This window comes from Penaeus monodon, chromosome 10 (genome assembly GCF_015228065.2).
Source record: "Penaeus monodon isolate SGIC_2016 chromosome 10, NSTDA_Pmon_1, whole genome shotgun sequence".
In the NCBI taxonomy this organism is placed as follows: Eukaryota; Metazoa; Arthropoda; class Malacostraca; order Decapoda; family Penaeidae; genus Penaeus; species Penaeus monodon.
Genome location: NC_051395.1, coordinates 19,631,928 through 19,659,427, shown reverse-complemented (window position 1 = coordinate 19,659,427; position 27,500 = coordinate 19,631,928). Strand labels below are relative to the sequence as shown.

The following is a 27,500-nucleotide window of genomic DNA, read 5'->3' as shown; positions in this document are numbered from 1 at the left end:
AATTATTTGTATAAGCTTTCTGTAAAGGATACATTACTCTTCTTTATGGTGATTATAAAATTTTGGTCTGTTAAATATAAAAATGATTACAGTTTTTGATTTTAGGATGCAGAGCAAAGGCAACAACATCCACTTGTAAGAAATGAGTAGCCATTTAGTATGCACTAACTCTAGAGGACAAGCTACCTCAGCACTTGTAGAACCTGTCTCTAGTTATGACTGTTTTGTGGCATTACAGTGTCATACACTAACTTGAAAGCATTCCTTCGCTAGATTGTGAAATGGGTACCTGTGTTGAAAGAATGCAGTACAAATGAACATGGATTGTCTTGGTTTTGTTGATTGAATTGTGTGAAATAGGTCAGGCAAATCATTATGACATTGGAATATATATGAGATCTATTGTAAGATGTTTGCTTTTATGATTCTTTGGTTAATTTCATGGTATATTAAAAAAAAGGCAAGGTGAACATGCATGTCTGGGCAATTTGTATGAGTGCTAGTGTGGAAGAACTTTTGTTTGAGGGTATTTTTCATTTGGTAAAATATACTGGCCATTATTAGTTTTCTTCTGTAAGTGTTGGAAAATATTGTGTCGTTGCACAGAAGAAGGTTTGAATGTGCGTATGACATTTAGATATTTATGAATGAAGCTTGAATTGCAAGTTTTCAGTCAAGCACTTGATTTTGTGAAGGGTATTGTGATTGTATGTATTTTACAAATGTTTTATCATATTATTTATTCAATCTTTTAATATGAAGTTGATGAATGATGTGAATTTGGTAAGTTCTTCAGATAATATGGATTTGAAAATGACAAGTTCCATTACATTATGATGAAGTATGGGGCATTACTGTAAAAAGTCTGGACTTGTGTTACACATATTAGGTGTTGTTAATGCAGTATTCCTTGTAATGCTTTGTAAAATCAACAGAGTAGGTTTACCAAAGTATATTTAAGTGTAATAATCCTTTTTGACTAGGGTGACAATGTGGCTTGCTTACAGAATGTTATCTTTATGAAGTGGATCTGTGCACAAAGTAAAGCACAAATCATGTTATCAAACATAATTCCTGAATTTGTGTTTATGAGAATTTCTTTGTTTAACTCTTTAAGTTGAATAATTATTTTTTCATGTTTTAAGAAAAGTTATTGGCTCTATATAGAATGTGGTTTCACTTGATAAGTCTTCTTTTATATAGAAGTAGAGAGACTAAAAATACATGATTCTATGGTATGTAGCAGCACAAGCAAATGTTAGTTATATGTTCGATACATTGTGTATTGATAATACTAACATTTTTTATATATATATATAAACTTTATGGACTATGGGTATCACAAAAAGACAGCATGATTGTTCTGGTATGCTGTGGGAAATCAAATTACTCAAAATTCAGGTAGGATGGTACAATTATTGTCAGTTTAAATTTGGTGTACACAAGCAAGTTTGAGAATGTCAGCTGACAGAAGTGGTCCTATTAGGTTTCATGCAAATTGGATACTTTGAAATATCCATGACATAATTTATATGATCTCTGCTGTAAAAATAGAGATTTCAGTCCTCTTTCCAGCCAGTGCTATGTCAAACTACTGTGAAAGTGCTATGAAAGTGAGGTCTTTTGTAAGTAGAAATGGTAGTTAAGACAAGTCATTAGCATATGTCTAGTAAGATTTTCTTTACACTATTTTCATGAGAAGCATTCAGACTTTATGGCATTAGGAATACTTTTGTGAAAAAAACATGATGACTATTATGTAGATATAACTATAGATCCCTGCATTTCAACTATAATTTTGGTATGTTATATTACATGTGAAAATGTAAAAAAATATATATACTCTTGTAATGAGAAGGCATAATTACTGAAAGAAATCATTGTTACTCATGTTCAGCATTTAATAGGTAACCCTAGTTTTGCCAAAGTTACTATACTGCATCTTTGTTTATAAACATAATGTTTGTGTACAGTATTTGTATGAAATGAGAACCTGCTATACATGAAGCAGTGTTACTGAGATCCTGCCACATATATGGGGCAGTGTTATAGCATCAGTGTTATGTAGATGAAATCATTGTTTGTCAGTTGAGCTTGGGAGAGATGAAAGCATCTTTCCCACTGCTGCCATGTACTGTACAACATGGTTAATATCACAAGTATTCTTGTCACTGACATTCCTCCTCAGTGATTCTTCACTGTGCATGTGTTCTCTTGCTTGAATCCATCCAAATTGACAACAGGTTAGACAAAAGGTTCAGTCAAGTTTTCTCAAGACAATGGCCTGTTATCCTTACTCCTGTGTCCCAGCATCTTACAGCAGTGAGGGAAAGCAATGTGTGGTAGAGCATGATCTTGACTCAGTCATTACTGCAACGTAAGATACTCTTACTGAAAGCTGAAGTTTTCTATTTATTTAGATGCTACTTATAGAGTGCAGCATATGCATAAATTGGCAACTGTAAATGCATTTATATAAATTCTGTCTCTTTTGCACTTCTGTGATGACTCAGTGCTGTACTTTAAATCATGCTCACCTTACTCAAATAATTGTTGTCTGATTATATAGTTTGTAAAATGAGAAAAACAGTCAAACAAGAAATTAGTAAAGAAACCAAAAGCAATCTGACAATAAAACCTCAGAGCTTTTTTACAAATTTTTCTTGTTCCTTTGCTCTTTGTACTTCAGCGTGGTAGCACACTGTGCTCTTCTTGAGTCTTGTCTGGCAGTGATTAATGTACAGTTTTAACAGCTTTGGTCACAAAATATGTCCAAACTTATTTTATGTCCTCTGCATAAGACATTATTTTATGTATTTTCCTATATATTTGTGTATAATGAATAAATGTAAGTGTACCAAATAAGTGGTATTATTTAAAACCTCTTCTGTTATAGCATTTATTTTCATTTCCTTACCCCCCAATTCCATACCTGTTGTTATTATGGGGGGCATAGACGACAGGGACTGATGCTCAATGTTGGGAATCACTCCTACATTTTGCCTCACTAATTTTGTATGGCCTTTTCTTCTCTCTTTCTTTTTCCGTCTTTTCTTCAATTCCTTCTTCTGTCCACTTCCAAGGTGTAAGAGCCATGCAGAAAGGATGAATGCTGGGTTTGTGTCAGTCCTGAACGACCTTGGAGCCATGTGGAGCATGAGGGGTAGTTTCACTTCCCTACATATTTCAGACTTGCCTTGGCCAATAATTTTTAATTTTATATCCTTATTAAGGGCATTAAGGCACCAAATAAGCAGTATTATTTAAAACCTCTTTTGTTATAGCATTGATTTTCATTCCCCCCCCCCCCCCCATTCCATGCCCGCTGTAGCAGCACGACCCCGCAACCTGGAGTTCAGCGTAGTTACCCAGGCTGGGTCACACAGGTCCACAGCCATGTCTGCTCTCATTGGACAGGGGGCTCCCCTCGTTCCCTACGCGCTTACACAGTGCTCGTGTATTTAAGCCGCAGAGCCTGAAATGAGATCAGCATTCCCCGATCCTCCAGCAGAACCAGACAGCAGCAGCACCACAAGGACTCCCCAGTCCTAAGCCAACTGGGGAGCCTGCCGGCTTCCTCAGTTGATCACCGACCTCATCTTCTGCACCCAGCCATACTAGATGACACCCTATCATCTTCTATACTGGTGACCACCGGAGTGATACGATATGGTATTTCACTCGCTCGCTTTGCTCACTCTCTGGAGGGGGAGTACCTGTAGCAGCACGTCCCCGCAACCCGGAGTTCAGCATAGTTACCCAGGTTGGGTCACACAGGTCCACAGCCATGTCCGCACTCATTGGACAGCGGGCTCCCCTCGTTCCCTACGCGCTTACACAGCGCTCGTTTATTTAAGCCGCAGAGCCTGAAACGAGATCAGCATTCCCCGATTCTCCAGCAGAACCAGACAACAGCAGCAGCACCACAAGGACTGCCCTGTCCTTAGCCGACTGGGGAGCCTGCCGGCTCCCCCGTTGATCTCCAACTTCACCACCAACACCCAGCCATACCTGTGGGCACTTACACCCACAACAAATACTCCCCAAAGAGATAAGACACCAGTAACCTCAAATAGAAGATGACCAACCATCATTTTCTATACTGTAGTTGTTATGGGGGGGCATAGAAGAAAGGGATGGAGGCTCAATGTTGGGAATTGCCCTTACCTTATGCCTCACTAATTTTATATGGCCTTTTCTTCTCCCTCTTTCCTTTTCCTTCTTTTCTTCAATTCCCTCTGTCCACATCCAAGGTGTAAGAGCCTTGCTGAAGATATGAAGGCTGGCTTTGTGTCATTCCAGAATGACCTTGGAGAGCCATGTGGAGGCTGAGGGGTAAATTGTTTCACTTCCCCACATATTTCGGACTTGCCTTGGCCAATAATTTTTTATTTTGTATCCTTATTAACCTTTTCCCGACGGGTAGTATTCATAGTGGCCCAGGCCTCGCTGCCGGGGGCTTATATGGTCGCCCTAGCATGCACGACCACTCATGCCAAATACCAGCATCTTCGTAATACTATGAAGATATGTTGTATTTTCAGTTTTCATTATTTTATGAAGTCTCTACTTGCCAAACTTCCTGATAAATTGAGACTCAAGGGTATTTTTGTTGTTATATAGACTCCATAGTTGATCATTATTCAGTCTATAGTCTGAATAAAATAAGCATCATGGAGTTGAAATCGTCAGTTTGTTGCTTGCTTGCTTGCTTGCTTGCTTACTTTTTTTTTTTTTTCATGGTAAAAATGATAGTGTTAAAAACGACTTAATCACACTTTCAGTGGCAGAAAAATAATATTTTGCCGTGATTGTAACAAAAAATAAATGGCATGTCAGAAATGGGTTAAGGGCATTAAGGTTTGCTCTTTCATTAATTAGCCTATCTAAATTTGACCTCTGGTTCCCTGACCCCTGCCTCTCCTTTGATCATGGCTCCAACTACTGATACTAATACCCTCTTCTCAGTAGCCTTCTTCTCAACTCTATCCATTCAGAATTATTCACCCAGTTCATTACTCAGCCTTCAGAATATATCCCTTCCTCTCTCCCAACATCCTCCACTCTTATCTCCTCCTGCACAGTCTTCTTCGTTGTCTATCCCCTCCCCCATTTTCCTCTTCCCCTTTCCATTTCCTTCTCTTCTCCAACCTCTTCGACTATCCACTTTCTAAGGTGTGAGAGCTGTGTTGAAAGATGATAGGCTGACTTTGTGCCAGTCATGAACAGCCTGGGGGAGCCATGAGCATGGTATTCCCCTGTTTAGCTCTCTAGCACTTACCCCTCAAGGGGACCCTGTGGGATAGACTATTTCTCTCCCCAGCATACACTAGGCTTACCATGTAATGACTACTTTGTACCATTAATAAGGACATTGAGGTTTGCCCCTTTATCAAATTGCCCCACTGATCTCAATTCTGTGTCCCTGATCCCAGGCTCTACTTTGACCATGACTGCACATTGCTATTATTACCCCCTGCTCATTGCTTACTATCACCACAATCTAGTCCGGATTATCCATCCAGGCCAATACTAAATCTCCAGGAAACATTCCTCCACTCCCAATATCCTTCATCTCCACCCCCACAACTTTCTTCTCCAACTACCCTATCCTCCCTTATTACTACAATGCAACCTTATTATCTACCTCTCCGCAGTACTCCAACCATATCAACCTTCCTCCCTGTCAGTGTCAAAATTGTTGGTGTCTAGGCCATCCTGCCCAGCCTGGTTGTAACTGATCAAATTGCTTTGGACAGTCAAGCAATTGCGCCAATTGTGGCAGCTCCCATATACTTCAAAGGGGATGCCCTTCCTAAAAGTTTGAGTCTGAAGTGGCAATTCTCAGATTCAAACTTGGCACACTTTATGCAAAGCCAGATAAGAAGCATAGTGTCTTCATCCCAGTCAAATTCTTTTGCCATTCAAAACCCAGACATTCCCTCTTCCTCCTCACCTAACTCATCGCACAAGACAAGCCAAACATTCCACCCTATCTTCTACTACATCCCCTCTTACATCATCCTCTTCCTCTGCTCCTCAAATGTCTGTCCCCTCCTCCACCTCATAAGAAAACTTTTTTTTTCTCAGACCTCCCCAACCAACTCTAATTCAGAAACTCTTAAAGATAATAAAAAATATCTAATCATGACCCAAGATATGCCTACACTGCATCTGTCCTCCAATCTCTCTACTTCCATTTCCTCTACTTCAAAGTAACTACACGTTATCCCTACATCCTTTCCTCCCACCCCTTTCAAAACATCCCATTCCCCCCTTCCTTCCCCATCATCCCTTCCACTTTCCCCTGGATGTAAACAAGTGACTCTGCCAGAACAGCCTCCTTCCCAGGGTTCTCTCTCTCCAGACTTCTTTCCTGAAACTGATCTAATTACAATTAACCCCCCTATTCTCCATTTGCCAATCCCTACCTTACCTATATACTTGCAGAAGTCCATCCTTCTTCCTTTGACAACTTTGATCTAATCATCCATGTTAATCCCTGCTTTAGGCCATTTACTCACTCTCTCTACCCTTAATCCTCTATGCTCTTTCAATGAACTGGTATACTTTGATGTGTAGCACATTTAATCATCAGCTAACCCCTTCACCCTTTTCACTACTACACCTATTTATGGTGTTATAGACCTTTGATGTCACAAATTTATTTGGCTTTGTGACCACTGTAACCCAAAAGAGTATGGTGGCAGTTAAAGTCACCAGCTATGAGGAAAGATGGTTGGAGTTGAAAAGTAATTTCAGACTGTAAAGTCAATAGGGAGAGAAGGGGAGAATTATTTTGAAAGAACTGTGATCCAGCGATGAAGATTCTAGCTGTGTAAGAGATAAAGGTTTTCTGATGGACAATTATAGATGAGACAGGAAGAGAATGAAAACTGATAAATAGAAGATGCCAAAGATTCCAGTGCAGGAGAGCCATAATGAAACAATCAACAGGTAATAAGGGTAGAAATGGTAAAATGGTGAAGTATCTGGAAGAACATCAGGAGACGACGCCGCGGAAGGACATTGTTGTAGCAAAAGGAAGTCACGTGAACATGCAGGAGGGTGCGGTTGGGATGAGAGGGGAAGGAGGGGCTTTGGTGTTGGTGGAGAGGGGGAGGATGGGGTGTGTTGGGAGGGAGTGGGAGGAAGAGGGATAGGAGGAACATAAAGACACTATAAATGTAGAAGGAACGGGAATAAAAAGGTGGGAATTGAGGAGTAGGGGAAAGAGATACTAAGGGAGATGTAGAGAAACTTGAGAAGGGGGAAAAGGAGTGAAGGACAGCACCTGAGTAGGGAATGAAAGAAAAACCGTCGGTGTGCTCACTGTCTGGGTGACGTCAAGTTTGAATCTGAGAACTGCTATCTCAGGCTCAAAGGCAATGCAATTCCTATAAAATACATTATGGGAGTCATCATAGCTAACCCCTTTGAACGGTCGTGGCAAGGTAGGGCACAGAGGGCAGCAGATTGTAGAGCGACTGTGTTTGACAGGGTGGCCAAAACGCCATTTTTGACACTGGTGGGGTAAGGGGTAATATGGTCGGACAGAGCAGGACTACGCCAATATAGAATTCGTAGGGACGTTATGTTTACGATAGGTAATCTTGGCAATATTGATGTAGGACTTTCGGAGGCTTCTGAGGGAAATTGTGTAGCACTGTACTGATATTGCATCATAGTCAACGAGGCAGGTAAGAAGGTCGTTTTCATAGATTGTACAATTCTTGTAGACAGGGCAATCAGCCGGGGAGATGGAAACGTTTCGGCACAAGTATTAAGTGGAAAATTGAGGGGCAGATACAACTTTGCCGGTGAGGTCAACCAAGGCAGATAGTACACTTGCTTGGTACTCAGACAGTTAATGGTTACAAAGCAAAATGAATGGGCTAGGCACCAATTGTCATATAGCATTGTAGAAAGGTGTAATAGTGAAAAGGATAAAGATTAAATGCGCTACACGTCAGTCGTATAGCAGTTCAGGAAGAAATGTGGGATACTGTAAGTATGTCCATACGGTGAGATTAGCAAAAGGAGAAATGGAGGTTTAAGTGTAATAAGACCACAGTTTCATGAGAAATGTTAGGAGGAAGAGAACCCAGGGAAGGAGGTTGTTGTGACAAAGAGTCACATGTATATCCAGGGGTAAGTGGAATGAATAAAGCAGATGAAGCAGGGGGAGATGAGATGTGTTAGGAGGAGGTGGGAGGAAGGGGTGTAGGGGGAACATGAGTAGGAGGATGGATGTCGGCAGTTACTTTGAGTGTAGAGAGAATGGGAGCGAAGGGATTGACGATGTTCATGATTTGATAATTTTGAATGTCTTCGAGAGTTTCTGAAGTGGAGTTCGTTGGGGAGGTCTGAGAAACAAAAGCTTTCTTATGTGGAGAAGAAGAGGGTGTGGTAGAAGATGGGGTGGAACAATTAGCCTGTCTTATGTGATGAGTTGAGTTACAAGGAGGAGGAGTAGATACCGGGGAAGTAGAAATTGGAATGTCTTTATTTGGAATAGTGGTAGAGATTAGGGTGTGTGGATTTAGAATGGCAAAAGGATTTGACTGAGGGAGAAAGAGGGAAAGGGAGGGGGTAGAATTGGGATAAGGAAGATATACTGGGGGTGTGAAACATCTTGGGAGGGAGAGGAAGGGGCGGAGCAAAAGACAACATTGGAGTAGGGAGTAAGAAAAACTTCGTCTGCGTGATTCCTGCCAAGTTTGAATTGCCACTTCAGACTCAAACTTGTAGGCAGGGCAATCCATATAAAATACATTATGGGAGTCACCACAATTGGCACAGAACAGTGCAGAACAGTTTGATTGATCATGAGCAGGTTGAGCACATACAGGGAGGGTATCATGTTGTAGAGCGGCAGTATTTAGGCAGCGTAGCTTAGACGCCTACAATTCTGACACTGACGGAGAGAGCTTGATATGGTCGGACAGAGAGGGACTCTCCACCGATATAAACATGAAGGGAGAGGTCATGTCTATGGAAAGTAATCTTGGCAATATTGGTGGAGGACTTACGGCGGGCTCTAGTACTGCATCATAGTCAACGAGGCAGGCGAATAAGTCTTCTCTAGTCTCACCAATCCTTGTCAGAGAAAGGGCAGTCTGCTGGGGAGATGGAGACAGTTCCGGTACAAGTATTGAGTATGGAAGGGTTCCAGTGAAGTCATAGTAGATAATGTTTAGCTTGGGATTTGGATGCAACTGACAATGTAGGAGCGATCGGGGCAGATGTGGAAGGAAACTGCCTACTTGTTTTTGAAGGCATTGCTATAAGAGAGGCGTGTTATCAGAGTAAGGGGCTGTAGAAGGGAACACAAAAAAAATCGACCCCATTTGGCTTGGTCAATGAAAGTAATTAAAGAGGTGGGGTAGTAGAAGAACGGGGCATTGTGGAATTAATAGTTATAAACCCCCTCAATCCCTTGCCCCTCTTTGTCGTGGGGATGGCTTAAGAGATGGAGAATGAGGCCCAGTGTTGAGGATCTCCTTTACCTTGGGCCTCAGTCTTCCATTCAACTAATTTTGCATGGTCTTTTCTTCTCTGTCCTTTTCCTTATCTTCCCCAACTCCTTCCCCTGTCAAATTCCTAAGATGTAAGAGCCGTGTTGAAGGCTGACTTTGTGCCAGTCATGAACGGCCTCAGGGAGCCATGGGCACGGTATTCCCTTGGTTAATTGTGTAGCCCTTACCCCTCATGTGGACCCTGGAGGATGAACCTTTTATCTTCCCCAGACTTACCATGGCCAGTAATGAAGATTTTGTACCCTTATCAGGGGTATGAAGGCTTGCCCTTTTATCAACGAGCCTCCCTGAATCTCTGGTTTACCGACTCTGATTTGATCACGGCACTGACCACTGCTACTGCACCCCCTCATCGACACGAGCTGTCAACTTGACCCACCCCGAATCATCTACCCAAGTTATAAATTAACTTTCAAACTTCAACTCCTTCTTCACCCCCAATATCCTCCAACCCACCTCCTGCACAATCGTCCTCATTTCCTGCCTCCTCCTCCCTTATTACAACTCTTCAACCCTGTTGCCCTCATCCCTACAGTACACTCACTCCACACAGCTCCCTCCTCCACCTGTCCTCGCCCCTCTACAATTCCCACTTTTACAAACCTTTTGAATACCACATGGGCTAAATAAATTTCCTTCCACAGTCGTCCCGACGCCTTGTCAGTTACATCCAATTCCACTCTTTATCCTGGCAAACCTACTCCTGCCCAAGACCACTCCTCCCTTAATACATGTACTGGAAGTGTTTCCATCTCCCCGGCTGATTGCACTATCTACGACAAAGATTGGTCAGACTGAAGACGACCCACTTACCTGCCTCAGGGACCACGATGCAGTATCAGTACAGTGCTACACTCTTCCCCCTAAAGGCCGCCGAAGTCCCACATCAATATAGCCCTGTCAGCCGATATCACCCCCCCCCCCTCCGTCAATGTTAGAAATGTTGGCAATTTCGCCACCCTGCAAAGCACTGTCGCTCTACAGCCCGCTGCCCACTTTGTACCCAACCTGGTCATGACCGTTCAAACTGCTCTGCATAATCACGTATATGTGCTCATTGCAGTGGATCCCATGATTATATGGGCTGCCCTATCGATAAGTTAGAGTCTGAAGTAGCAGTTCTCAGATATAAACTTGGCCTCACTCTACGAAAGGCCAGACAGGAAGCACGCCTATGAAGTTTTTCAATCACTCCCTACTCCTCAGCTTCCCACCTCTACTTCCCCTACCTCCCAGTCAAATCCTTTTTCCATTCTAAATCCAGATACTCCAACAACTCCCGCTATGCCTCTCCCCATTTCTCAACATACCTATCGCACCAAATGTTCCATCCCATTTCCATACAGATCCCTTCCCACATCTACATCCTCTGCTCCTCAGTTGCCTATCTTCTCCACATCTCATCATGAAAAATCCTTTGTTTCCCAAAATTCCCCGCCCAAATCCCCTCCAGAAACCCTTGAGAACATTAGAAACTTCCTAAGCAAGACTCAAGAGAAGGTTCCTCTCTCTCATCCATCCTCCAATTTATCTGACCCCATTCCGGCTACATTCAAAGTGATTACTGACATCCACCCTCCTCCTTCCCATAATCTCCCTACCCCCTCCCAACATACCCTATCTTCCCCTCCACTCACACCAAAACCCCCTCCTTTTCTACTATCCCTACCACTCCTTCCTAGATATGCATGTGAATTCCTTTTGTCAAAATGTCCTTCCCTGGATCTCACCTTCCCTACACCTTCACCTCATTCCCCTAATTCCACCTTCCCTGATGAACCTCCTCATACTACACCTTCACCTCCTTCCCCTAATCCTAGATATACAAATCTTTCTTCTTCAGTTTACTTTTCTCTTTCTCTTCCCATTGACATCCATGCCTTCGAAACTTTATTTTCTTCACTTCAACCATCATTCCTTATAGTCGGTAATTTTAACTGTCATCAACCTCTTTGAGGTGACTCTACCACTACTTCCCGAGGGCGTTCCCTAGAACACTTCTTTCTAACCCTGACCGTATCCTTCTCAGCTCACATCGCCCCACCCACTTCGACATACGCACTCAAACCTTTTCATGCCATGACCTTTCTCTTTCCTCCCCTTCCCTTCATCTCGATTTTCACTGGTCAATTCTGGACCACCTTCTCTATGGTGGTCATTTCCCTATTCTCTCTCCTACTTCCCGCTCTCTGAACTCCCTCTTCCTCCACCTTCCCTCTCTTCCACATCAACCATGCTTTCCTATTTCACAATCAGTATCCTGAGTGCTGCCTTCACAGCCATTCCCCGACCTTCCTGACCATACACATCTAAAGGTGCTCCATGATGGAACACTGAATGCTCCAAAACGCTTCGAGTGAAGCGGGCGACATAGTAGTTATCGCTACTAGCGAAATACCCCCAGCCAAACATCGGCCTTTATCAGTTTTAGAAGAACATCAACTCAACTACCTCGCACAATCCAAATCTCAATTGATACTTAGTATCCTCCTCCACACTCATTTCTACAGTATAGCGTAGAATCCATAAACTATCAGGGAAACATTCCCCTCATTCTACCCCAGTAATCCATATCCGTAACACTCATTTCTGAACCTTTTCAAGTTGCTACTGAACTTGATGAATATCTCAGCCAATTCAGTAGTGGCTTTCACCTTTCTTCTCAATTCCATTCCATTAAAACAGTCCCATCTCCTTTTCCCTTATCCTCTACAGAACACTATAATGCCCCCATCTCCGCTACTGCTCATTTCTGCCTTACAGTCATGACAACACACATGAAAGCCCTGACGACATTCATTACCGTATGCTACACCTTCCATCTATTTCCTTATCCTTCCTATTGACAGTCTTTAACAATATTTGGACAATTGGAAACTTTCCCTCTCACTGGCTTCAAGCTCTTGTTCTACATTTCCTTAAAGCTAATAATTCGGTACCTTCCCTCAAGATTATCGCCCCTTTGCTCTGACTAGCATGGTCAGTAGCCTAGAAAGAACCGTCAATCTACGCCTAATGTGGTACTTTGAATCCAACAGTCAATAGGATTCCGTCGTGCACGAGGCATAGCTGACCCTCTTGCACAATTAGAAAATTATTTTACATCTACCTTTGCACGCCATAACTCAATACTAGCCGCTTTCTTCGACTTGGAAAAGGAAAATGGGGATACCACATTCTGCAACAGCTATCGTCTCATGTCATACGAGGGAACTAGGTGTATTTATTAAATCATTCCATTCTAATCGTACCTTCCGAGTCAAATTTGCCTCTTCAACTACCACAAGGTAGTGTGCTTAGTACATTATTCCTTCTAGCCATAAATGTCGGTATTACCACCAGGTGTCTGACCCTCCCTGTTTGTATATTTACCTACTCTCCGTCGATTAATCCAGTCTGCAGTATCTTTAATATCTTCCTAGGCTTCCGTTTTTCACCTCCAAAACTTTCTCCATCCTTTTTTTTTTCGATCACAATAGGTCCTCAACATGCACTTTTTTATATGATATTCCTCTCCACTTCCATTCCTCAGTCATTTTTGACTCCAAGCTTTCCTGGGGGAGACCACATCTACATAAAGAGAAAACCTGCCACCATCTCCAACTCGTACAGACTCTCATATATATCCTGGGGCTCAGATCACATAACTCTCCTCCATCTCCATACCTCACTGATCCTCTCCACTCTTGACTATGGTTGTCATATCTATTCCTCTGCCTTTACTTCTCTTATCCACCACTGTGGTCTACACTTAGCCCTAGGCACCCTCCGTTCCTCTCCGGTTGAGAGCCTTACGATGAATCAGGCCTACCTTCCCTCTCTCGACGCCGTGCCCTTCTATCTCTCTGGAGCTCTGCATGTTTATCAGTTCTTTCTTTAAACTAAATGTCCCTCAATCCCTTTAACCTTTACCTCCTCGCCACTCCTTTCTCGTATCCTGTTTACCCTGATGTACCAAAATCAGACACCCCTTCTATCCTCCTCTCATTTTCTCAAACATACCTCAACCCACTCTTATAACACATTTATGCAAGTGGCGCTGGTTTTGTTGTAATTTTTCCTTCCATAAATTGTTTTCCCACTTCCACCTGAATCCAGTGTCTTTACAATTAAATTGTATGCAATCCTCTTCGTATTAGAAAGCGTGCCCTCCATCCAGTTCTCATCCTTCACAATTTTCACTCATTATCTATGCAATCTCTACAGCCAATCAAACCATTTCATTTAACCGCAACTCAGTTTTTTGCTGGATTTCCAGTCACATTGGGAACCCTGTCAATGACCAGGCAGATACACTAGCTCACTTCGACACCTTGTCCACATCCCATCAACCCTGATTTTCACATATACCAGAAATCTTTATTGGCCATGGTGACCCTAAAATAAAAAGGGAAAAGAAGCGGCCCCCCCCCCCCCTCCCCTGTATAGCATCATGATAAAGTATTATGGCGAAAAGGGCAAAAATGATAAGTGGACAGAAGGGGATGAAGAAAACGAAAGGGGGAGAAAACACAAACATTTGTCGAGGCGGGGGCTGAGGGCGCCCCCCCCCTTCCATGACAACACCGAGCAAGTGATTGGGAGTAATCATTGGGACTCGGAAGAGACGGGAATGATCGAGGCAGCTGCGATAGGAAATTTTGCCTGCTTGTTTTTAAGAGGCAATGCTTGTATATGGGTGTAGAGGGGATCACGAAAAATCGATTTCATTTGGTTGGGCTTAACATTATTCAGGTTTGTTGTGTTGAAAGGTTGACAGCAAGACTGCATAGGTGGTAGATGGAGAAAGGTTCGGGGGTGGAGGATATGAAGTAGAGGATATTGGGAGAGAATTTTTTCTGGAGGTTGAGTAAATGACTTGGACTGAAGTGATAAGTGGTATTGAGGAGGGAGTAGTGTTCAGAGTTGCGGTCAAAGGAGAAAGTAGAGCATGGGGTTGGGGTAACGGGAGAATTTTAATGTGGGGTTAATTGATAATGTGACAAGCTTCAGTGTCCCTAATAAGGAACTGGCCCTTGTATGGGTAGGTTTAGGAGAGATATGGGCTACAAAATCAAAATAGGGGAATATCGTGCCCTAGGCCGTTCATGACTGGTGCAAAGTCAGTCTTTCAATACGGTTCCCAGGGTTGGATAAGAGGGGGAAAAGGAACGGGGAAAAATAAAAGACCTTGAAAAATTTGTTGAGCCCAGGGTTGAGGCACATGATACGGGAGATCTAGGCTGTCTTCATCGTTTATGCCCCCAAAGGTCATGGGATTGTGGGGAGAGGGAGAGGGAAAGGCAGGAGAGTGAAGAATACATGATCCAATGTTAGCAGGTTCATGTATTTTGATTTTAGTGTTTTGTTACATACAGATGGCTCCACGTGTGCTCAGCCAGCAAGGAGTCTCAGTTGGCCCTAGTGACCCATCCTGATTTTTTTTATTCCTTGAATTGTCAGGAAAATGGGTTTCTTTCTTTCTTTCTAATACTATTAACATTGATATTACATTAATATCAACAAGACTGCCAAAGACAATAAAATAACAGAAATGAAGCTTTCAGAAGAGAAAGCAAGAAGGAAAAGGGCAGTTGAGATAGGCAAGACTAAGAGCGGACTCCTTGGTGACTAAGCACTAGAACCATTTGTAAAGAAACTTATTACATGGCATTGTACTCTTGCCACCCACTGATATTGGGTTAATATATTGAACCTTATATATTAAGCTTTGGTATACCAATCATCTTGTATTATGTCTGAATTTGGAAACAAAGTGAAAATCGTTTAAATTTTTATTCAAGATATAGAAATATGAAAATAATATGTATGACAGGAAAAAGAAGAAAAGTACATTGCACTGGAACTCAGGAAAAGCTATTCTTCAGTGTTCCTGGTCCCATAGTTTGTACATTTTAATAAAAACAATTTTACTCCTAAAAAGGTTCAATAGCTAAAGTAAAGAGCAGGATTTTCAAGAACGATCGGAACTAGTAATTCAGGCACCTTAACTGGATTAATTCACTGGTCAATGTTTCCTAGGCAGTACACAACTTGTAGTTTGTTTGCATGTAATGCTTTGATAGCAACAAAAAAAGGCATTCTACTCTTAGTAAGACAAAAAGATTCAAATGCTGGTGTGAAATTACAATTATTCTGCACTTGTTGAAAAGAGCAACCCGCTACAAAGAATACTCCTTTCTTCAGAAGGCACTGATTTTTCCATCTATCACCACTCCTGCATTTGGAAGAATTTAGAAAGAGAAGCCTCCATCTGGCAAGTTGCTCCCAGAAGAGAAATCATAGGCCTGGCCATTGGATGTGCTGCTTACAACATCATCAGCAACTTCTTCATTGAAGTAGTTCTCAATAATGCCAAGGGCCTTTTTGTACACATCCTCATTTTCATGATTCTGGAGTTCTTCAATCTTATCCAGACCCCCACACTCTTCAATCATCTGGCCTAAGCGATCGACTTCATTCAATTTTTCTGCCGTCTGAAAAATAAATCAATAAATAAACAAGGCATTTAGTAGCAAAAACTAAATTGTAATACATTAAACTTGCAACAAATCAAAATTTAGGAGACTAAAAATTTACCTGAAGAATGTTGCCAATACCATCAAGGACTACCATGACGGTTTTAGCATCTTTGGTTGTCAAGAGGTTGCAGAAAGGTTGCAGGACTCCCTGACGCACCAACTCAACAATTTGTTCTGTTGAGCCACCAGAAGTGTAGTTGGTAACAACCCAAGCAGCTTCTTTCTGGGCCTTGAAATCTCCCTGCAAAATTGTGTGTCAGTTATAGATATTCCAAAGCTATCAATCTCATTTAATAAAACTGAAATCAAGTGATTTTATTTATTTATTTATTTATTCTAACCTTTACCTTTTCTAGGACTTCGCAAATTGGTCGTATAAGCCCAAATTCAATAACCGACTGAATTTGTTCTACATTGCCAGCAGTTATATTTGAAATGGTCCAGGCAGCTTCTTTAACAATGTTGCTACGATGATGCCTCAGCAACTTGGGGAATACAGGTAGTGTTCCTGCCTTTATAACCACATCAGTCTGAAATCAGATGAAAGTGTCAGTCTCTACATCTTGTAGATTATATTTAAACAATCTCCTTTAAACTTATAAACAAACTGACCATAGTAATATACATTACATTATACCTGAGAGTCATTGCCAGTGACAATATTGCCAATGGCACGAAGAGCCGGAGTAACAACAGGAAGCTCATCGCAATTCAACAATTCTACCAGTCGAGGAACTACTCCTGCATTGATGACTTCTTGAATCTTTTCATTTGTTCCATCAGTCAAATATGACAGTGCCCAACAAGCATCAGCTGGAAAAAAAAGGGTACAGGAAATTTAATAATCTTTTATTTATTTATTTTTATTATAATTATTATTTTTTTTTGTGTGTGTGTGTGTGTATTCTGGTTTTCCTTTACAAGCGACTTGAATGCACATTTTCAAAAACCATAGAATATTAAATTTTACAAATTGCAGATATGCAAGCACATTCAGGAAAGCAAAAATCCAATACACAACTTACCAAAATCTGTCCGGCATGGCATGTACATAAATGCCATGCCCAACGAGTTTACTTTATTAATTGCTTTTACAGAGATGGCTACATTTACCCAAGTCACCAATGAGCCAATTGCAAGTACTGCCTGTCTTGCCTGTTTATCCTTTTCCTTGATTTTCGGAACTATTTTATGTTATCTAATACTGTTATTACTGATGTCTATATAATAGTAATTATGTTTAATAAATTTATTTCATTTATTTCACAAGAAAATAAATGAGCACAGCATTTTCCCAGCAGAATTGAGTTAATGCTGGATGAACAGCTACAATGAAAATGAATTATCAAATTAAGAGCTTTGAGCTGCCTATAGCAAAGATACATTTTAGAATGGACTGTTCAAAGTAAACATTGAAAACTATCCCAGCAATATAGCATATATGTAGGATCATTGAAAACTATCAGTAGCACTTTCATGGGAAGAAGATAAACCCAATACTACAGGAAAATTGAGTGTTTGTATTTTGATAAATGTTCACACAGATGGCTCCATAAATGCTTAGCCACCAAGGTGCCAATAAGTAGAGCTAATGATTTAACATTTTCAATACTAATGCTACAAATATTTATATTATTAACATTATCAACATTACTAATTGCAATGTAGAAAAAGATTTCTGAATATCAGGGAAAAAGAGTTAACAGGTGAGAAATAGCTCATTGGTGACTAAATAATTGTGTAGCCATCTATACATTTCTACAGTTAAAATGTCAAATTCATAAAATCAGGACTTGGCTGGTTGCATTAACAGATCAGCTGAGAGTGATTACTGTTCAACAATTTCAAGGGCTTTTCTTAGCCACTTACCATGGTTGAGTTAGCCCCACTGATGCTGGAATGATGTTCTATGATGTCATGGTAGACCACTCAAACCAGGATGTCTTTAGGTCATGTACCGTTGAGTTTGCACAAGTTGTGCTCATTTGGCACTGCCTGCATTTGTCAAGAAGAAACCCCTTAACCCCATGCCAATGGGTAAAAAAAATCTACACAAACTTTGGCGATTTCTAGCAACGGCAAGACACTGGGTGCAGGAGACCGCTACTTGAAGCAGAATGTCCCACTCCATGCGCTCTGGTGCGCACAGCCGGACCCGCATACCAAATGGTATATTATGACGCTTGTACATGTGACCTGTCCAATGACAGTACCAGAAATCTCTGGGTGTCTCTCATTCCAGTGACTTCTGGCAATTGTCCATCCTCTTGGTCAGGAAGTTCGCTATGTATAGCGAAACTTCCCGATCGACTCACTAGCACGTCATGACATCTATAACCATACCCATCATGATGAGTTGGTAGGCCTCTTTATGGCCTCTAAAATGTTTGTACCACAGCCAATAGCAGTGAGAGAAGGGTAATTTTAGGTTTCCAGTGCTTCATTTTCTCTTGAGCAATTTACTCCCTGTGCACCCTGACATGTTCGACATAGGACTGGGGGCTCATTATCATCAAGTTAAAAGCAAGAAATGAATGACTTAATCCAATTGATAGGAATTTAGAGAAAAAGTAATCTCCATCCCTATGATCCTATTTGGAGCAGGCCTGACTGTGCATGATGTAATGAGATTTCAGCACAAGTGACTGCCTAGCCATGATGTGATAGGTTGTCCAACTGAGATTGGGTTAACTAAAATTTGGCCAGTCAAAACACATTTTACCCTGAATTCAAGTCAAGGTTGAATACAAGGCTTTTCCTCCTCCAACTTAAATATCTGTTCCAGTTAGGACTTAATGCAAAAATTAGAATCTTGACTCACCTTGTACTTCTTTGTCTGGGTGGCTAATTAACTGGCTGAGGGCAGGAAGGCACTGCTTTACTACTTCAAAGGGTGGAGAAGGATTTTTGTTTCGACACAGGTTGCTGAGTGTCCATGTTACATTACGCAGGAATGTGTGCTGCAATAAAATACAAATATTTATTTCCAAAAATATAACATTGAAAATTAAACAAATTTCACACATGATAAAGTTAACATACCTCAATTTCTGGGCCGATGAGTTCAAGGAGAGGTTTAACAATACCAGCTTTGATTACAAAGTCTCGGAGTTCTGGGCCATCTCCAGCTATGTTACCTAATGCCCATACAGCTTGCTCTGCAACGTTGCTGTGAGGGGACCGCAGCAGCTTTACAAAAGCTGGGACAGCACCCGAAGCTAAAAAAAATATATTAAAGTTAAAATCATCAAAAGTATGCCAGAAAAATAACAATCTACTTGTAACAAATGGTATATGAAGTTTTACCTGCAACTGCCTGTGTCTGCTCTGATGTTCCAGAAGCAATATTCGTGAGGGCCCATGCTGCTTCAAACTGTAGTGGTGGGCTGAAAGATTTTAAAATGTGAATGCTTCATAAACAATTTAAGGTATTCTCTTCAACATGAACATAAACGCAAGGTTAATGTATTCTTGACGTGTTATCTCAACCTTGAGACCCCCTCTTTCCATTTGGGGGTTATAAATTTGATAAAATACCTACAAAATTAATATATTCTAGATTTTCTTCTTTTACTATAGAACTTTCCCTTTCATTAATATTCAAATTTCATCCTTTTCTTCCTCCCTCTCTCAAATCCAGTATTAGGAATCAAAAGAGCCACCAACAGCTGCTGAAATACCTGTCCAAAACCATGTTTAATGCTTAAAACAAATATGCTAGACATCAGAGGTTATATAGCACTATAAGAAAGTATTGTGAAGAAAAGACGAGTTAATTATTAAAACTGTTTTAAAGGTCAATGCAGCACTATAAGACTATGGTAGTGAAAAGGGTAAAGGGGAGGAGCAAATGGGATAAGGCATGCACGATGGTATCAAAAATCTCTTGGTATCACCGACACTGGTGGCTTCTAATGGGATTCAATGAAGATGTTCAAAAGGCCGGGGGTTAGGAAGACGATAAGTGAGGTAAAGCAGAGGTAGAGGCTTCAATAAATTGGTGATAGGTCATGTGTGGGACAAAGGAATATTGGAGAAGAGCCATTATGAAGCAATTAACAGGTGATAAGGGTAGAAGTGAGTGTAGATTGAGTATTGGGAGAGTGGGAAGAAGAGGGGACAGATGTCTGAAGAGTGGAGGAAGAGGTAGGTATGAGAGAATGTGGTAGAGAAGACAGGGGTGGAAGTTTTGCACTGCCTAATGTGACCTCTAAAGTGATGAGGGACAGGCACAGAACAAGTGGTAGCAACTGGAGTATCTGGATATTTAATGATAGAAGAACTTGACTGGGAGAGAGGGGGCAGAGGGGAGGGATACTGGGAGATAGACATCTTGGGATGAAGGGAGAAGAGCAAAGTGAACAGCATTGGAGCAGGAAACAAGAGGAAAACCTCATTTGTGCAATTCCTATCTGGCCTTGTATAGTGAGAGGCCAGATTTGCATAATGACCTTGGTGGACAATTTAGAATGGATTAAGAGATAGCAGGCATTGAAGAGGGAGCTAAAAGTAACAGTGGTCAGAGCCATGATCAAAGGAGAGTCAAGATTTAGGAAACCAGAGAAGTTAATTTCAAATAGACAAGTTGATAAAGGGGGCAAGACTTATATAATTACTGGTTATGGTGAGCCTGAAATATGGGGTTTTGTTTTCTTTTCCTAACCTTGACCTAATTGACCTGCTTTAATTAAAAGGAATTAATTGATCTGATTCCATGCATAACCCAAGCCATCCCAGAACAATATGAATAGATTCTCATATCTAGTATTGATGAAGCCCCAAAACTGATAAACAAAATGATGAACTAAATTTCAAGCAAAACTGCAACATACCTTCTTGATAAAATTTGCTTATAACCAGAACAAAAATGAACTCGGCATTTAACCAACTGGCTAACATGTATAGTAAATTATTTTAACAGACTTGGCACCAAATGTGGAGAACAGAATGACAAAACCTTTGCACATGCCAAGCTGGTCTCAATCATTATTACAATCTTAATACATTTAATTTCAGCTAGGAATGCATGTACACCAATTATATTTTAGAAATGTGTTTTTATAGACAGCTCCAGAAGTGTTCCATCAAGTAGTCCATAGCCCATCTTACACCTGTTTACTTTTTACCATGATTTTCAGAAAGATTTTTATACTTTTATATTTGTATCAGTGATGAAACATGTCAATATTAACTTTCACAAAATCTCTTGGATATATGTGCCTAAGTATTTCCTAGTTGGACGAGTGCTTGAGAGGCCATCTATGTGAACATAAAATTTACAAAAATTAGTGCAAAGTACATATACCCATCCAAAATCAGTTTAAATGTTTTTTGAGAGAGACACATACTTGTCCGCTCTATCAAGGAATGCGACAAGAGGTGTAACCATGCCAGCATTAATAATGGCATCTATAGGAGGGTTGCGCTCTCGAGAAAGCATCTTTCTTGCAGATTGTGTGGCTATGACTTGCTTGTTTGTGTCATTGCAAGTGATGCCATTAATAATCTCCTCCAAACACATGGTAGGACCCTGGAAAGGGGGAGAAAATAAATATTAGAAACAAGAAATGTTATTACATACAAAAGTATCTACAAATTATTCAAAATTGGATGAGAGTTTTGGGCAAAAACCTACAGATGTATTCTGTTCCTGAAGGGGTGAAGTTGGGTCATCAAGAGCAACATTTCGTCTCTTCAAGAGCTGTTCGTCTTTTTTGGCTTTACGAAGTTCTACACTGGTTTCCTGGCGACGTCTGCGCATCTCCTGTAAAGAAAAAAAATTGAAGCCATTGTATCAACAAATTCCAATGTCATTCACATTACATTTTATGATATTCTTTAAGGAACCACATGCCCTGGGGGCATTCCTGGAGGGAGAGTGGAATATGTAACACTGATTAGTTACCACTTTGTATAAAGGGTGAATCTTAGCACACACAATTTACATGCTGTGCATGTCATGCACCAAAACATGGCATTCTTTTGTTGATCTTATAACCCCGTAAACTTCACTTTGATTTACAAGATGTCTCCATGTCAACTACTCCCAATGTCTTTTGGCATTCTGCCAGTTTGATATATTGGTGTATGACAAAAGGAAACATTCCTAGCATGAATGTTGTGTAGGGAATATGGAGCTGTCTGGTGTGATCCACCCAGCACATGCTTACTGCCTTCCAGTCTTCCCTCTGCCCATCCTCTACAGTAGTGTTAATACTTTCTATATTTAAAATATAATACTGTACTGCAACCTCTGCTCTACTTGTACTTACATCCATATCTTTCCCAGCATTTTTGAAGCTCTTGAGGCGGCTGGGGACAGGACTGTTTTCACGTGCTGCAGCCGGAGCAGGCATTTTTGCTGAGGAATCCAGACTAACGAGCAAAAAGTGGTCGAACTGCAAAAATTATCTGGAAAATAACAAATATGGGAAAGGTTTAGGAAAATCATAACCAATTTTCTCTGACATTGATAAAACTAATAAGTCTTCACACCTTGGACTAACTGCTATATTAGTAACACGTTACAGACGGGTCACACGTACCGGTGTTAAACCGCTTGGTTTGCATCAAACGTCTGTATATATGCACCAAACAGCATGGAACAGGACATTTCGCTCGATGTAGTGGACTCCCATGCTCAGTGTTAGGCCATTGCCAGAAATCACGTTCAGGGATTTGTTACCCATTGATGGATTAACCCATAACTGACGGGTAGCAGTCATAGAGGCCCAAGCCTCGCTGCCGGGGGCTTATATTGTCGTCCTAACATGCGCGACCACTCATGCCAAATACCAGCATCCCATGCCGTTTCTTTGTAATACTACGAAGATATGTTGTATTTTCAGTTTATTATTTTTTACAGTCTACTTGCCAAACTTCCTGATAGATGGAGACTGCAGGGTATTTTTGTTTGTTATATAGACTCCATAGTTGATCATTATTCGGTCTATAGTCCGAATAAATAAGCAGTGCGCGGCATCATGGAGTTGAAATCGTTGGTTTGTTGCACTTTTTTTTGTTTTGTTTTTTTTTGTTTGTTGCATGGTAAAAATGAGAAAGTGTTAAAACCGACTTAATCACACTTTCACTGGCAAAAAAATAATCTTTGCCGTGATTGTAAAAATCATGGCATGTCCATACATACATGGTCCCGCCATGCCATGGCATGTGCGTACATGCCACCCGTCGGCAATGGGTTAAAACTCAGGGTTCCTTAACACTACCCTTATAGAAATAACCATAAACTTTCCAAATTACAAACCTTACCTTGGATTTTTAATTACCTTACCTGAATAATTAAATTGAAAATTTCATAACCTGTAGGATCCAGTTAACCCTTTGCTGACGGGTGGCATGTACGCACATGCCATGGCATGGCTGGACTATCTGCCGGGGGCATGTATGTACATACCACAATTTTTTTTTTTTTTTTTTTTGTTACATCAAGGCAAAATATTGTATTGCCACAAAGTATGATCAAGTTGTTTTTAACCCATTGCCGACGGGTGGCATGTACGTACATGCCATGGCATGGTGGGACCATCTGCCGGGGGCACGTACGCACATGCGATGATTTTTTTTTACAATCACGGCAGATTATTTTTCTGCCAGTGAAAGTGTGATTAAGTTGGTTTTAACACTCATTTTTACCATGCCACCCCCCCCCCCTCCCAAAAGTATAACACTAAAGGAACGTATTGCAAACGAATTTGAAAAAACAGATCCTGATAATTACAAAATGTTTGTTCTCACAAGTGCGGAGCAATATATGGACTACCTGATAGATTGCAGTAATGAGTTACACGTCACATTTGATTTGGTCCTCACAAGGTAAACATGGATGAGGACAGAAAAATGAAGGATCGATCTTCTCTTTTCTGTCCTGTATATCCCTTATTTTCAATTTGTGCACCTTTTGCCATAGATAAAAACTGGCTTGGTTTTTGTCAAGGTAACCACTCAATTTTTTTTTTTTTGGTTGTCTTGCATGGAAAGTTCAGAATTTGAAATTTGTTCTGAAATGCTATTAAGGAGGGTATGGGAATATAAGGGGCTAGCAAATAATACCAGAAAATGTAGTACACCACAGTCAGGCAAAATGTCCAGGGTCTCGGTAATTGTTACCAGGACTGATGCACCCTCCAGAGACCAAGAGTTTTTATACTTTTCCTCTACCCACTAACGTGGGAAACCAGGGTTGAAGGGGGGGGGGGGGGGGGTGTAACGGATGGCACTGGCTGTCAATGGAAACCTGCAAAAATCTAAGAAAGTGATTTCTGAAACGTTAAAATGTCTTTTTTTTTGAAAAAGCAAGCCAAACTTTCTCTGACGACCAAAGTAAACAAGCACAAAAAACTAATGAAACTTTGGACGTCCCCGCCATCCTTGAAAATCTACAGACCAATGTGCCAGTTTTCGAAAAACTACAGGAATAAAATCCTTCATTCTGTAAAAATCTACGGGATTTCACACAATCTACACCCTGTTGTAATTGTTCAATGCTTCCTAACCAATACACCAACCTAAACTTAACCCGGTAGGATTTATACACTATGATCTATATATTCCCTAGCCAGGCGTCTCTGCCCCCTGGACCTGCCCGCCTGTGGAATTGCATATGCCTAGCCAGGGAGCTATGCCCCCTGGAACCCCATGGTAATATATATGCCTAGCCTGGGTGATATGCCCCTTGGAAATCCAGAGTAAAACCACCTACCTTTACATAGCAAAACACCGAACTTTTCTTTGCTTACATCTATAGTCAAAATTCCTCAATGGCTTCGCACGACCTGTCAGATCTCCACTGGGAGATCTGACAGGTCTCCATGTGCAGGTTATTGTACAAAATAGTGTAATGACCAAAATGCATAAAAGTTGTATAATAAAACTAAAAGAATCCATTAAATGTATGAATTTAGAAAAACAGATAATGGTAATTACAAAATATTTGTTCTCACAAGCACGTAGTAATATATGGACTACTCGCTAGATTGCCATAATGAGTTACATGTCACATCTGTTTTGGTGCTTGAAAGGTAAACATGGATGGGGACTTAGTTTCAGAGCGGTGCTATGCAGGGACTATTTTCGTCATTTCCCAGTAAATATAAGGGTGTGCAGATTTACAAGTTGGCAGTGTCCATTTTTCTGCGCGTCACTCGGTAACATTAACCAAGGACTCTAAAAGCTTTTGACTTGGTAATTGTTACCGAGAGTGCCCCAACCTCCAAAAGACTAAATTCCAATATCAAATTTATTATATCATTCCTCTACCCAACGATCTTGGACGCATGGGGAACCGGGGGTTGGGGGGGGGGGGGCAAACATTGTCCGACGAACGAATTAAACAAGCACACACACACACACAAAAAAGGGACTAAAATCGGCTATCAAAAATCTACATCTTTGAAAGTCTACAGATCGACTTGCCAATTTTCAGGGGGGGGGGGGGAGCTATGGGAATAACCGGTGTCTAGCAAAAAGCTACGGGGTTTCACATAATCCACATATTTGTGGTAATCGTACAATGCTTTCTAACCAATAAACCAACCTAACCTTAACCCTGTTGGATTTATACACTACGATCTATATATTCCCTAGCCAGGGGGCTCTGCCCCCAGGACCCCCGTGGTATTGTATACGCCTAGCCAGGGGGTGTAGCCCCCTGGTCCCCCGTGGTAATATATGCACCTAGCCAGGGTAAACCACATACACTGATATCGCGAAACACCGAACGTTACTTCGCTTCTGTCTATGGTCACAATTGCTTGGTTTCTAATAACTTTCGCCATTTAGGGCACTTGATGGGTTAAAATATCAGGCTGTGTTAGACTAATGTCTATTTGTCCTTTCTATCCACAATGTGGCTTTCAAAATGACCCGGAACCGACGAGGCACTCTAAATAAAACATTACTCACCGGCGTTTCTCGCTGTAATGGCGTTGCACGGCCTGTCAAATCTCCAGGTGGCAAAACGTGCAGGCGCACATGGATATTGTATAAAATAGTATAAATAATTACCAAAACACGTAAAAGACGTAGAACAAAAGTAAAAGAATCCATTAAATATATGAAATTGGAAAAATGGGCACTGGTAATTACAAAATCGTTCTTACAAGCGTGTAGCAATATAAGGACTACTTGCTATATCGCATCAATGAGTTACGCGTCACATTTGTTTTGGTCCTCACAAGGTAAACATGGATGGGGACTTAGCCTCAGAGCGGTGTTCAGCAGGGCCTATTTTTGTCATTTCCCGGTTAATATAAGGCCGCTGCAGATTTACCTATATTGCTTCCTACTCTATTTTTTGTGCTCTACAAGAAGGCAGTGTCCATTTTTCTCTATCTCACTGCGTCGCTCTCGGTAACTTTAACCCCCTTGCCTCTATACATTCGTTGGCCTTGCAGTGCCAGCGACGTGTATGCTGCACCAAGTGGGACAATGACAGCAGCATCTGTAAATCCCTTCCACCCTAAGTGAAGTTTTACAAATCTTGTAACATATTTAATAATATACTAAGTACAACAGCAAAATTTCCATGCCTTGCAAAAAAAAATTATATATATATATATATATATATATATATATATATATATATATATATATATATATATATATATATATATATATATATATATATATATTCTCACCGTGAGTTTGCAGCACTGGAGACTTTCCTCTCGTTCCCGGAAGTCAGAATGAACGGCTGAAAACAAGTACAATTCGATCAAGTCATAAGAAGCCCTGAATAAGTGAGCAATGCCTCTTTCCTGCACCGCCTGGGCCTAACCTCACGTAGGGAACAAGAATGAACGTTCGTTGCGCTGATCCCGGAAGACTATCGATTGCCTCGAAGCCTCAACAGGTGTGAATACTGGGCGCCAGAACTAGGACAGCGGCGGCCATTGCACAGCACGCCAGCCGGTCACAATTCCGGGGAAAGGGGGAAACTGCGCATGGCAAAAACATGACCGCCGAACGCAGACCGCGAGCAATTCAGCGAAAAAAGCAGGACGTTGATTCGGTTCGCGTTATCGCTCAAGTTCTCAAAACCACGTGTCCGCCCTCCTTCCCGCCTTCATTAATGAAAACTGCATTGAACTATTAACGTGCACAACAGATAAACCGAGAGATTGCGCGTCCTTTTCTGCTTCATTTTCAGTGCAGGGAACTCAGGCAGAGAACAAAGGCAAGCAACTTCCTCTACCGGTCCTCGTCGCCCACATGGCGCTCGCCATTGAACAAGTCCGAGATTACCATTTCCCTAATTAGCAAATGCAGAGCGACACCTCACATTGATCATCTGACACCTACGCCCTAACCTCATCTCCTAATATTAAGGAAAACAAACAGAAACGAATGGGAGTGCCAATAAAGGCTAAAACTCACCAGGTGCTCCTCACACACCCTTCCTCTCCTCGGCACAGATGGGCTC

At 41.2% G+C, this 27,500-nt stretch overlaps 2 protein-coding genes across 2 annotated transcripts in view; one reads left to right on the top strand and one right to left on the bottom strand.

Annotated features, from left to right (window-relative positions):
- LOC119577917 (beta-arrestin-1-like) overlaps positions 1–2,862 on the top strand; it is a gene marked incomplete in the record, with an annotated part of 121,047 nt that extends 118,185 nt beyond the window's left edge. Inside the window, 1 exon segment of the mRNA XM_037925589.1 lies at positions 1–2,862. This exon segment is cut by the window's left edge and continues 1,795 nt beyond it.
- Positions 2,863–15,299: 12,437 nt separating this feature from the next.
- The window catches only part of LOC119577916 (importin subunit alpha-1-like), a 12,302-nt gene continuing 101 nt past the window's right edge, over positions 15,300–27,500 (bottom strand). The window contains exons 1-11 of the mRNA XM_037925588.1: positions 27,455–27,500; positions 22,333–22,471; positions 21,696–21,824; positions 21,409–21,590; positions 19,367–19,446; positions 19,103–19,278; positions 18,882–19,020; positions 16,698–16,873; positions 16,408–16,590; positions 16,119–16,301; positions 15,300–16,015 (exon numbers count right to left, since the gene is read on the bottom strand). The exon at positions 27,455–27,500 is cut by the window's right edge and continues 101 nt beyond it. Of these exons, the coding sequence (XP_037781516.1) occupies positions 15,773–16,015; positions 16,119–16,301; positions 16,408–16,590; positions 16,698–16,873; positions 18,882–19,020; positions 19,103–19,278; positions 19,367–19,446; positions 21,409–21,590; positions 21,696–21,824; positions 22,333–22,416 (1,575 nt within the window). The 5' untranslated portion in view covers positions 22,417–22,471; positions 27,455–27,500 and the 3' untranslated portion in view covers positions 15,300–15,772. The remainder of the gene's footprint in view (positions 16,016–16,118; positions 16,302–16,407; positions 16,591–16,697; positions 16,874–18,881; positions 19,021–19,102; positions 19,279–19,366; positions 19,447–21,408; positions 21,591–21,695; positions 21,825–22,332; positions 22,472–27,454) is intronic.